Source organism: Mustela nigripes, chromosome 10 (assembly GCF_022355385.1).
Source record: "Mustela nigripes isolate SB6536 chromosome 10, MUSNIG.SB6536, whole genome shotgun sequence".
Lineage (NCBI taxonomy): Eukaryota > Metazoa > Chordata > Mammalia > Carnivora > Mustelidae > Mustela > Mustela nigripes.
Window position 1 is genome coordinate 55,764,676 of NC_081566.1, and position 13,255 is coordinate 55,777,930.

Below are 13,255 nucleotides of genomic sequence, written 5' to 3' on the forward strand. Positions count from 1 at the left end.
GCGTGCGCACTCGGCAGAACTCGTGGAGGCTCTCTGGGGTCTCGGTTTTCCTTATCCCCGGCGGGAACCTCCCGCGGAGGACCTGGCGCTCACGGGGAGGCCGGGGTTGGCCCGCCATGCGTTGGGGGCTGCACCCGCGCGGGCCGGGAGCCGCGGCTCTGGCCGCGGCCCGGAATTTATGGGTGCCGCCCCGCCTTCGTTGTCGCCCGGGGTGGCGAGGGACGACGGGGAGGCTTTCGGTGCGGTCCGTCACCGGGGCCAGTAACCAGCTGCAGAGCTCGAATAATGGCAGATACCGGGACACGGTGCTGCTGCCGCAGACCAGCTTCCCCATGAAGCTGCTGGGCCAACAGCAGCCCGACACGGAGCTGGAGATCCAGCAGGTGGGCAGGGAGGCCCGACCTGGCCGGGGGTGGGGGCGGTGGGAAGACGGGCCCTCGCCGGCCGCCGCTGCGGGCGACCACACCCCCGGCGGGTGGGACCTGGCGGCCGGCCCTGGGCCCCTTGGGGCGAGGGCGTCGTGGCCGGGGCCAGTGGAAATCTTCCTGCTCCGCCCAGGGTTTCTTGCTCGGAAACCTCAGGGTGACTCCCTCAGAGGTCCCAGAGCCGCGTCCTGAAGAGGATGCTCACCTAGGAGCACAGCACTGTCTACAAGTCCCATTTTTTTTTTAGGCCCCCAAAAGTTGAATTTGGACACTTTCCCAGCGGCGTGTGAAAAGCAAATTAACATGGACAGATACAAATACAAATTCGGTGATGTGGGACAGCCGAAGCTTACTCCTGGGGTGTCAGTAGGCGCCTCGTTGGAATTCGGGCTTGTTTGCAGAGTAGGGAGTAGCTGTACTTCATTCACTGCCTCCCAGCCGCCTTCCAGAAATCTGCATCTGTCTGCGGTCCTCGACTCAACTTTCTCGGGCAGATTCTCTCGTTAGCTTCTGTAGTTCCCGAGTCTTTAGGATCTCCGGTAGTCCGCATACGTTGGTGAAGTACGTTAGCTTAGCCTAAATCTTCGTAGGGCAGTTAGCAGAGTTCTAGACTGTGTTTTATATAAAACTGTTTTGGCCAGCTACTTTTTTTTTCTTTTTAAGATTTAATTAATTAATTGATTGATTAATTTGTCAGAGAGCACGCGCGCACGCACAGGCAGGCAGTGGCAGGCGGAGAGAGAGAAGCAGGCTCCCTGCCGAGCAAAGAAGGATCCCCGATCGCGGGAGGCTGGGATCATGACCTGAGCCGAAGGCAGTGGCTTACCCGTCTGAGCCCCCCAGGCGTCCCTGGCCATCTGCTTTTTTTTTTTTTTTTAAGATTTTATTTATTTGACAGAGAGAGATCACAATTAGGCAGAGAGGCAGACAGAGAGAGAGGGGAGGAAGCAGGCTCTCTGTGGAGGAGAGAGCCAGATGTGGGGCTTGATCCCAGGACCCTAGGATCATGACCTGAGCCGAAGGCAGAGGCTTTAACCCACTGAGCCACCCAGGTGCCCCTGGCCATCTGCTTTTTAAAAGTGTTGTGTTCAGTAGCATGGATATGCTAGGAACTGTAACAATTTCAATATTTTCTGGTGTAATTTTCACACCAGCTCAGTGAATTGTCTATTACTACCATTTTTTTCAAATAAGGGAACAAGCCCATAAGGGCAAAGTGACTGGGCCAGGGGTGCGCAGTAGGTGTGAGAAGGGGAGTAGGGCTTCAGTGAGTATTGTTGGGATTTGGAAGGGAGCAAGTGTTGAGGCGAAAGGAGAGCAAGAATAGAGGGTCCGTGTGGTGGGGGGTCTGGGGGGGTTGGGGGGGGCTGGAGTGTGGTCTGCAGGTCCTTCAGCCTGGCTGGACTGAGGAGTGAAGGGTGGGATGTTTGCAGACTGGCCAGAGATGGGTGGTAGTAACCCTTGTTGGGCCCTGTTTACCTTATAAAGAACGTAGGTTTCAATCTGAAGCCTATGGAGAAACTACTAAAAAAGTTTTAGAAAATGAGGTCTCAGATGTGCATTTAGTTCCTCACCATTGGGTTTTAGAGTTGAATACAATGGTATGGGATAAGAAATAAGCAAATGCTGGCTGTTACTTATGGTAAGATTCAGGGAGTATGAATTTGGTTGATGTTTGGTTCTTTTTAAACAGAAATGTGGATTTTCAGAACTTTATTCATGGCAAAGAGAAAGAAAAGCCAAAACAGAATTTTGTCTTCATGATGGACCTCCTTATGCAAATGGTGACCCACATGTTGGACATGCTTTAAATAAGGTAATTCTAATTTGATTTATGACTTGAGGGAAGAATCTTTATTTAAGTACACTTTGCAAAAGAGTATATTCTAATTTTATGACAATTAGTAAATTTGCATTGATGGTTAAAACTTAATGTGTTTAAGTAGGTTCTTCACCAGCTTGGAGCCTAACAGGGGGCTTGAACTCCCAACCCTGAGATCAAGACCTGAGCTGAGAAGGAGTCAGACACTCAACCAACTGAGCCACCCAGGCGCTGTAAAACTAGAATGTCATAATAGAAAGCACCAATGCATAGTTTTAGTGCTGTGTGAAAAATAACATCTCTGGTATTTGCTTTGAGCTTATTGTTATTTTACTCTAGTTAAATATTTTAGTAAATAATTAGTGAGCACCTACTATGTGCCAGGCATTTTTCTAGACTCTGGGAATTGCAGGGAACAAAACAGAGATAGATGAGTCTTGTCTTTATAGAGCTTATGCTCTCATCAGGAAAGACCTGATAAGACAAGTAAAATGTATAAATGTTAGGTAGTTGCTGTAGACGGAGTATTTATTCTTCCCTACCCTTAAATTTATATGTTTATTTATATGTTTAAGCCTAATAATCTCTAATGTGATGGTACTTGGAGTTGGGGGCCTTTGGGAGGTGATTAAGTCATGAGGGCCCAGGCCTTATTGGTGAGATTAGTGCCATTACAAAGAGACCCAGAGAGCTTCCCTTATGCCCTATGAGGTTATAGCGAGAAGCTGTGGTGGTATGTGAACCTAGAAAGCAGCCCTCACTGGGCTCAGTCTGCTGGCTTCTTGACCTTGTCCATTTTCTACTTGGATTGTTTGGGTTTTTTTACTGTTGTGTTTTGAGGGTTCTTTATGTATGTAGCTAGGTATGAAACCTTTGTCAGATATGTGATTTGCAACTATTTCTTCTGGTCTGTGGTCTTTCATTCATCCTCTTAACAGGGTTTATTGAAGAGTAAAAGTTCTTAACTTTTTTTTTTTTTTTAAATAATCTCTGCCCCCAGCGTGGGGCTCAAACTCATGACCCCAAAATCAAGTCACATGCTTTTCTGACTGAGCCAGCCATGTGCCTCTAAAAATTTTTTAAATCTTTTTTTAAAAAAAGATTTTATTTATTTATGTATTTGACACAGAGAGAGAGAGAGAGACAGCAAAAAAAGGAACACAAGCAGGGGGAGTGGGAGGGAGAAGCAGGTTTCCGTGGAGCAGGGAGCCCGATGTGGTGCTGGATCCCAGGACCCTGGGACCATGACCTGAGCCAAAGGCAGATGCCCAGCGACTGAGCCACCCAGGGACCCCTAAAAGTTATTAATTTTGATGAAGTTCTGTTTATCAGAGTTTCTTTTTATGAATCATGCTTGTAGTGTCATATCTAAGAACTCTGCCAAGCCTTCAAACCCAAAGATTTTCTCCTATATTTTTTTCTAAAACTTAAATTTTATATTTAAATCCATGATACATTTTGAGTTCACTTTTACGTAAGGTATGAGACTTACACTGAGGGTTATTTTTTTCCCTGTGGATGTCTGGCACCATTTGTTGAAAAGGCTTTCCCTAATGAGTTGCTTTTGTACTACTGTCAAAAATCATTTGGGCAGATATGTGTGGCTCTGCTTCTGGATTCTCTGTTCTGTTCCATTGATCTATGTGTCTGCCCTGCTAATACCACAGTTTTGGTGACTGTAACTACAGAATAAGTCTTGAAGTTGGGTAGTCTCATTCTTCCCATTTTATTTTCAAAATTGCTTTAGCAATGTCGGTTTCTTTGCTTTTCTAGGTAAATTTTAGAGTAACTTTTTGACTTCAGTATCAAAGAAGGTCTCCCCGAGAAAGTGATCTTTAAGCTGAGTTTTGAGAGTACTAGCAGATACCATCAGTTATGTGGGGTAGATAATAAATAGCACCAGTATGCGATTTTTTGAGAGAACTAATTTTAGCCCCCTCCCATTTTGTTGGGACATAAGTGATGTATAACATTGTATTAGTTTAAGGTATAACGTGATGATTTGATATATGTATGTATCGCTAAATGAATACCACAGTTAACATCTGTAAACATAATTTTACTGCTTCTTTTAACTTGGATGCCTTTTATTTCTTTTTCTTGCCTATTTGCTCTCGCAGGACCTTTAGTACTATGTTGAATAGGAGTGGTGAGAGTGGTCACCCTTGTATTCTTCATGATCTTAGAGGAAAAGCTTACAACTTTTCACTATTGAGTATGATGGTATCTGTGGGCATATCATACATAGTCTTTACTATGTTGAGGTACATTGGTTTTATACCCACTTTCTTGAGCACTTTTATCACGGAAGGATGTTGCATTTTGTCAGATGCTTTTTCTGCTTCTCTTGAGATGATGATATGATTTCTATCTTATCTTCCATTAACTTAGTGTTTCAATGTTTTTGTGTATATTGATCTGTTCTTGAATACCAGGGATAAATCCCATTTGCTTATGATGTGGTTTCCTTTTAAGGTAATGTTGAATTTGGTTTGATAGCATTTTGTTGAGAACTTTTAATCTTTATTCATTAGGGATTTTGGACTATAGTTTCCTTGTCATGTCCTCATCAGACCTTGGTACCAAGATAATGCTGGCCTGATAGAATGAGTTTGGGAGTATTCTCACCTCCTCAGTTTTTTGGATGAGTTTGAAAAGGGTTGTCACTCATTCTTTTATAAATGTTTGGTGGAATGACTGAAGCCATATGGTCTTGGACTTTTCTTTGTTGGGATTCCATCTCCTTACTTGTTACTGATCTATTCAGATTTTCCATTTTTTTCATGATTCAGTCCCGGGAGGCCCGCCTACACGGGTTATCCCCTTTCTTGGCACATAATTTTTCATAGTAGTCTCTTATGGTTCTTTGTATTTTTCGTATATGGGTTGTAATACCTCCTCTTTGGTTTCTAATTTTATTTATTTGAGTTCTTTCTCTTCTTGTAAGTCTAGCTAAAAGTTTGTCAATTTTATCTTTTCAAAAAAATCCACAGTTTTGTTGTTTTCCTATTCTCTGTTTCATTTATTTCTGTTCTAATGTTTGCTAACTTCTCTCTGCCAACTTTGGTTTTAGTTTGTTCTTTTCTAGTTCTTGAGGTATAACATTAATTAGTCTGGGATCTTTCTTGCTTTTTAATGCAGGTGTTTATTGCTATAAACTTCCCTCCCAGAACTGCTTTTGTTACATCCCCTAAGGTCTTGGTATATTGTGTTTCCATATTTGTTTGTTTCGATATATATATTTTTTTAATCTCTTATTTGACCCATTTTTTTTCAGAAATATGTTATTTTCCACATATTTGTGAATTTTCCAGTTTTCTTCCTATTGTTTTCTTGCTTTTTTTTAAACCACTTGGTATGAAAAGATACTTTTGTGTTCCTAATCTTTCCACATTGTTAAGGCTTGTTTTGTAGCCTAATATATGCTCCATCCTGGGTGATGGGTGGCCCCTGTGCACTTGAGAAGCATGAGTGTTCTGCTGCTGTAGAATGAAGTATTCCGTATATGCCTGTTAGGTCCATTTGGTCTAAAGTATAGTTCAAGTCCAATGTGTCCTTACTGATTTTCTGTCTGTCTGACTGACCTTTCATTGTTGAAAATGGGCTATTGAAGTCCTCCACTATTACTTGTCTGTCTTCTTGTGTGTTTTTCTCTTCAGATCTATTAGTAGTTATTTAATATATTCAGGTGCTCTTGATGTTGGATGCATATATTTCTAAGACTGTTACATCCTCTTATATCCTCCTCCTGAGGAATTGACCCCTTTATCATTATGGTGACTATGTCTCCTGTTAGAATTTTTGACTCAGAATCTGTTTGGTCTAAGATAACTACAGCTATGTCTTTCTCTTTGGGTTTCCATCTGTGTGGATCTCTTTTTCCACCCTTCCACCCGATCCCTCCCTGTCCTTAAATCTTACGTGAGTCTCTTAGAGGCAGCGCAGTTGGGTCTTGTGTGTTCAGCCATTCAGCTTCTATTGATTGGTGATGTGATCCATTTACATTTACGGTAGTTATTGGGCAAGACTTAGTAATGCCAACTTGCTGTTTTCTGTGTGTTCCTTTCTTTCTGTCTACCTTTGCGAACTGATGATTTTTTTCACAGTGGTATTCCTTGATTACCTTCTCTATATCTTTTATACAAAGGTTTCTCCTTTGTGATTACTGATAAAATTTGGAACTTTGGGGGTTCATAAGAGAATGGCTAAGAAAAAATTCTTGAGACATTTTTTGTTCAAAAAGGTGACTTTATTATAGCACGGGGACAGAACTAATGGGCAGAAAGAGCTTCCCTGGGGTTGTGAGGAGTAACTGATTATATACTTTTTAATTAGTAGGGGTTAGGGATAAGTGTAAGTCTGTAAGGAATTTGGAAGCAAGGAAGGGCTTGCTTGGAATATTGGAAGGGCTTTCAGACCTTGAAGGTCTAGCTGCTCTTAAGGTTACTTTTAGTCTTTAATACAACATAGAGATTAGGGCACTAAGGCAGCCATGAGCTTCCTGAGGAAGGATGATTCACATATTAGTGGGCTGTAAGCTGTAAGGAGATTTGTTGATTGATGTCAAGTTTTTATTTATAAGAGAAAAACATGAGTCAGGGGACTCAAGGGAGGGGCAGAGGGAGAGGGAGAGAGAGAGATTTCTCACTGAGCGCAGAGCCAGATGAAGGTCTTGATCTCAGGATCCTGAGATCATGACCTGAGCCAAAGTCAGATGTTTAAGGACTGAGCCACCCACGTGCCCCAGGAGATTTAACTCAAGCGTCATTTCTCTTGCCTTTGTTTCCCTCATAATTACCATGAGGCTTACATAAAATGTAACAGTCTTCTGGGGCACCTGGGTGGCTCAGTGGGCTAAAGCCTCTGCCTTCGTTTGGCTCAGGTCATGATCTCAGGGTCCTGGGATCAAGCCCCAAATCAGGCTCTCTGCTCAGTGGGGAGGCTGCTTCCTCCTCTTTCTCTCTGCCTGCCTCTCTGCCTACTTGTGATCTGTCAAATAAATAAATAAAAATCTTAAAAAAAAAAAATATATATATATATAAAACAATCTTCTAAGCCAACAACAGCTTAACTTTACTCACATACAAAAATTCTACCCTTTTACTACTTCTTTTTTTTTTTTTTTAAGATTTTATTTATTTATTTGACAGACAGAGATTACAAGTAGACAGAGAAGCAGGCAGAGAGAGAGGAAGGGAAGCAGGCCCCCTGCTGAGCAGAGAGCCTGATGTGGGACTCGATCCCAGGACCCTGAGATCATGACCTGAGCCGAAGGCAGCGGCTTAACCCACTGAGCCACCCAGGCGCCCCCCTTTTACTACTTCTAACACATTTTGTTTTATGTTTGTATGTTTTGATGTCACAATTTCTATCTTTGTATATTGTGATATACTAACAAGTTATTGTAGCTATAGTTATCTTTAATACTATCTTTAATACTCTTTTAATACCAAAGTCCTTTGGGCTTTTTTTTTTTTTTTTAGAGGGAGAAAGAACGTGTTTTGGAGGAGGGGTGTAGGGAGGTGTGGGGAGGGGCTGAAGGAGAGGGAGAGAGAGAATCCTACGCAAGCTGCACACTCAGGGCTGAGCCTGATGCAGAACTTGATCCCACGACCCTGAGATCATGACCCAAGCGGAAATCAAGAGCTGATGCTTAACTGACTGAGCCACCCACATGGCCCTGTGCTTTGATCTTTATATTAGAGTATGGCATAAATGCACCAACATATTATACTATTGGGATATTTTCAATTTGACTATATACTTACCTTAATTTTTTGTGTGTGTATTTTCCTGGTGGTAAATCGCATCCATTCATTTCAGCTTGAAGAGCTCCTTTTGGAATTTCTTGTTCTGTAGGTTTAGTGATGATGAATTCCCTCAGCATTTGTCTGTTTAGGAAAGTCTTTATCTCTCTTTCATTTCTCAAGGAGGGCTTTGCCAGGTGAAGTATTCTTGGTTGGAAGTTTATTTGCCTCATTTTGAATGTGTCATTCTATCCTGGCCTGCAAGGGTTCTGCGGAGAAATTTGATAGCCTCAAAGGCTGGGGGGGTCTTGTAATTGACAAGCTTTTTTCTCTCGCAGCTTTCAAGGTTTTTTGTCTTTGATTTTTGACAGTTTTATTATAGTGTGTCTTTAAGAAGATCTCTGTGTTGCATTTGTTTGGGAATGTATGAGCTTAGTAAACTTGAATATCCAAATAGCTCCCCAGTTTTAGGAAGTTCTCAGCTATAGTTTCTTTTTTCTTTTCTTTTCTCTTTTTTTAAGATTTTATTTATTTATTTGAGGTAGGGAGAGAGAGAACAGGAGCAGGGGAGCAGAGTCAGAGGCAGAAGCAGGCTCCCCACCAACGTGGGGCTCGATCCCAGAACTCCGGGATCATAACCGGAGCCGAAGACAGCCGCTCAGCTGATGGAGGCACTGAGGCGCAGCCCCTACAGTTTCTGTAAATAAACTTTCTGATTCTGTTTCCCTTTCTCATAAAGCATAGATTCTCATAAAGAATAGATTCTCATAAAGCATAGATTTTTTTTTAATGGTTTCAAATTAGTTCTGACTGCTTTTTTAATTCCTTTTCATTCTTGTATCTTTTATACCTTTAACTGGATAATTTCAAATGATCTGTCTTTGATTTCACCGATTCTTTCTTCTGATGGGCCATGTGGGCTGCTGAAACTCTCTGTTGAATTCATCAGTTTAGTCACTGTATTCTCCAGCTCCAAAACATATTGTTGGTTCTTTATTCTTTTCTGTCTCTGGATTGAACTTTTCATTTTGCTCTTGTGTTATTTTTCTGATTCTGTTAAATTGTGTATGTCTGATCTCTTGTTGCTCTTGGAGCATCTTTAGGACAGTTATTTTGAATTGTTCGTCAGGCCCTTTGTGGATCTTCCTTTTTGTGTATGTTTATGTGCGTTTCACTAGAAGTTTACTTTAGTTCTTCTGACAGTGTCTTGTTTCCTTGATTCTTTGTGTTTCGTGCAGCCTTATGTAAATGACTATGCATTTGAAGAAGCAATCACCTCTTCCAAAGTTTATGGAAAGATATTTGACATGGGAACATGCTGGAGTGTGCTGTGGTACAGGGTGCAGTGTGTGAAGGTGTGTGCCCATCCTGGGTTAGTGATGGGGCCGGTGTAGTATCTTGTCTACTTAGAGAGTTCGGATCCACATCAACAGCAGTATGGATCATCGGGGAGATCTGTGGAGGTTTGCCGTGGGAGTACGGGCTGTTGGGGAACTCAACTGTGCTTCAGGTCCATTGGCCAGAGATCAGGGCAGGTGGTAGCAGTGGCTTAAGACAATGATATGCCCATGCTTGGTTTCGGGGGCTGGCTGCAGGTCCCGATGTGGTGGTAGGGGCCAGCTGCAGACATAGGCAGTAATGACAGTCAGAGCCAGGAGCAGTGTCCAGGACCATCTTTAGGCAAATAGTCAGTTCAGGGGCCCTGGCTGTTGGTGTCTAGAACTGTAACTGCTGTGGCTAGCCACATGCATATGCATGGTGATAGAGGTTGGTCACGGGAGTTGGGGCTGACAGCACCCAGGTCAGTGAAAGGAATCGGGCAGATCCAGATCTATAAGCAATTTTGGTGGCCTTGGCTGTCAGCATGCATTTATGGGACTCCTGGGGTAGCTGCAGGCGCTCACAGCCATGCAGGTGAGGGGTGGGAGTTAGGGTTGGATCCGGGCCTGGGGGACAGCAAGCCGTGGGAGCCTTGGTCGTTGGCATGTGGTTGTGTAGCTGCAGAGGTGAGCCTCGTGCGTGTGTACAGCAGTGGATGCTGGTGATGAGAAATATTTTCTTACATGTCTTGTAGGTGTTTTGTTGTTGTTGTTGGAAACTGGGCATTTTAGCTAATATATTGTAATAAATCTGAATAATTACCTCTTGGATCCCCTTCTCCCTCCTGGCTTTTTATTAAAAGCAATAGAGAAAACAATTGGAAATTTTCAGAGGAAAACAGGAGTTATGTCTGCAAATTACCACCTGTTTTCTCTATTGTTTTCCTCAACACTCTGGGGCATAAACTGTCCTGTGGTCTAATCCATCAAATTTGGGATCCTTCCGAGAGCTTGGTCCTGGTGTCCGTGTTTGACGCTCATCTGATCAGGAGGGCTCCTCCCAGCGGCCTCTTCTGGTTTTCTCCTGCAAACTAGCCGACTGGATCCGTGAATCTTCTTCCAACTGCCTTTCCCGTAGCCTCCACTGCTTTATACAGACCCCTCAGGCCTGAACTTCTCTATGCTCTGTTGCTGGGAAGTTACTTGTTTTGTTTTACAGCCTATTCCTCCCCTCAGAGAAGATCTCCCAGCCAGGGTTCTGCAGTCGAGAGTGCAGACAACTGTATACTTCTCTGTGAGAGATCCCCCTACTTTCAGAGTTGAACACTTGTAGGAGAGTCAGTCTGTGATCTTGACCTGCCTTTCGTTGTGGAACCACCATGTACGAGTCTGGACAAGTGAGATCAGAGCCTCAGTATTCCCAGCAGACTTGAAGCCAAGGCAGAGTTTCTCTTCCATGAGTGGGAGCTGAGTGGAGGCAGGGCGTCCCTTACCTCTTGACTGCGCTTGCCTGGAACTTGGCTTCAGGAGCAGGTGGCCAAGGCAGGGTCATAAATACTGACATAAATGCTTGTCTTTCCCGAGGAAGACAGCCCCTGAGCTGGGAGCTGGAGCAAGAGGGAGCCTGTGTTCTTGGCAGCACTAGTCCGAGTTGATTGTCTGCCTCTCGGAGCCGGCAGGCTGGAGGGAGGGAATGATCTCGGTTCACATGCCACAGACTCTCACTTTTCTTACCAAATTTTTATAGATTTTTCCCATGTACATGTTTCTTCATCTGCTGTACACTGTTAGGGCCATTTCCAGGAGTTTTACAGGTTGGGTTTTAAAATTATTATTTCCCCAGTTTTACTGGGAAGTGTGACCATGTAGTTCATTGCACTGTCACGCCCAAGGTCAGACTCTGGTTCATTGAATTTTCTCTTTTCTTTTCTGCTTTTAATTTCATCAAATTCTGCTTTTGTTATTTCTTTGCTTCTGCTTGCTTTGTGTTCACTTGTTCTTTTTGTAGTTTCTTGAGGTAAGATTTTATGTTTCTGAGCAGACTTTTTGTCTTTTCTAACATACGCATTTTATTGCTGTTTATATATATATATATATATATATATATATTTATTTACATTTTTGTTAGCACTCTGTAGCTTGTGTTGCACAAGTTTTGATATGTTGCATTTAGTTTACATTTGTATTCAGTTCATTGTATTTTGAGATTTCTCTTGAGAATCCCTCATCGGCCCATGGGTTGGTTAGAAGTTTGTCTTTCTGTGCCTTCACCCGCCTGCCTTCACGACTCGTCTTACATATTTCCTCACACACGTTTCTGTTTCGGTAAGACAGTGTTTGATAGTTATTTTTTCTGCTGTGAAACACAAGTTGAAGATTCGAGTAAATAGAAAGTTTGTGGTATTTACCCACGTATCTCTGTTTACCATGTTCTTTCTTCCTTCTTGATACTTCCACATTCCTTTCTTGTTTTCTTTCTGTTTAGAGAATTTCCTGTAGCCTTTCCTTAGGGTAGGTCTGCTGGTCAAAAATCATCCTTGCTTTCTTTCATCTGATAATGTCTTGAGTTTCCTTTTATCCTTCAAGTATATTTTTGCTGCATGCAGGATTTTTTTTCCTCTTTTTTTTTTTTTTTTAAGCTTTGTTTAAGTAATCTCTGCACCACGTATGAGGCCAGAACTCATGCTCCCAAGATCAAGAATCTCATGCTCTAGTTGCCCCAACCTCTGATGTCTTTAAGACATTTACATTTTCAAAAGTTGAATGATGATGTCTCTTGGTGTGGATTTCTTTGGATATTTCATGTTGGACATCATTCAGCTTCTTGACTTTTTGTAGGTTTATGGCTCCAGCCAGTTTGCAGAGTTTTGGGCCCTTACTTTTTTGTTACCCTTTCAGGGTAGCAGTAACACCAGTGTTAGATCTTTTGTGACAGTCCCACAACTCCCTGATTTTCAGTTTTTTCCTGTCTTTTCTCGTCTTTGCTTTTTAGACGTAGTACTTATCATTAAGTCGGGAAGTTGAGTGGTTCTGTCTGTCCTCTCCATTCTGCAGGCGAGCCCATCCACTGAATTTCTGTCTCAGTTACTGCTTCACTTTTACAGCTATTTTCACTTCTAAAATTTATATTTGATATTTCAGTTGTACCTCTTCACTATTTAAAATATACCATTTACTTTTTCTCTTCCTACAAATTCTTTGAGACTTTATTTTTTCATATTTTTCAAGTGTGTTCACAGTGCTTGCTTAACCACTTTTATCATAGTTGCTTTAGAATCTTTTTCAGGTTATTCTAACGTCTCTGTCATCTCAGTGTTGCTATCTACGGACTTTCTTTTTTTCATTCAGATTCAAATCTTTAGTGTGGGTATGATGAGTGAATTTTTTATTGGAACCTTAAAATACATTTTTGTATTGTTTGGGTGTCTGGATCTTCTTTAAGCATTCTGTTTTAGTAGCTTTTACTCACTGACACCTCTCCAGCAGAAGAAGGGGGTCACTGTCTGGCTACTGCCAGGTGGGGGCAGAAGTCCACATTTCCCGCTCCACCTCTTCTAATACTAAGGCGGGTAGGGGAGGCTCCTTCTTACTGCTCAGCGGGATAGCTCCTTCCCCCTAAATCTCCTCTGTTACTCCCCAGCTAGAAGTGCTAGTGTGTCATGTTACTGCTCTGCATGGCCTCTTCTGAAATCAGGGGAGGAGGAGGTGGCCTTGTTACCACTGGGCAGTGGTGAACATCGCAACTCTACACCAAGCCTCCTCTGAGCACCCGAGGGGAAACAGGCAGGGGTCCTCATTGCTGCTGGGTGGAGATGGAAGTCCAGGCTGCCTACAGGATCTCCACTGAGACTGGAGATGGGGTCTCATTGCCACCCACAGGGATGTAGTCCCCACTTGATACTTGATTTTATTTATTTATTTATTTATTTATTTATTGGGACA

The 13,255-nt window shown here is 42.7% G+C and overlaps 1 protein-coding gene across 1 annotated transcript in view; it reads left to right on the plus strand.

Moving 5' to 3' along the window:
- Positions 1-13,255, plus strand: part of IARS2 (isoleucyl-tRNA synthetase 2, mitochondrial) — a 58,582-nt gene continuing 45,327 nt past the window's right edge. The window contains exons 1-2 of the mRNA XM_059413367.1: positions 1-383; positions 2,119-2,241. Coding sequence (XP_059269350.1) covers positions 117-383; positions 2,119-2,241 — 390 coding nt within the window. The 5' untranslated portion in view covers positions 1-116. The remainder of the gene's footprint in view (positions 384-2,118; positions 2,242-13,255) is intronic.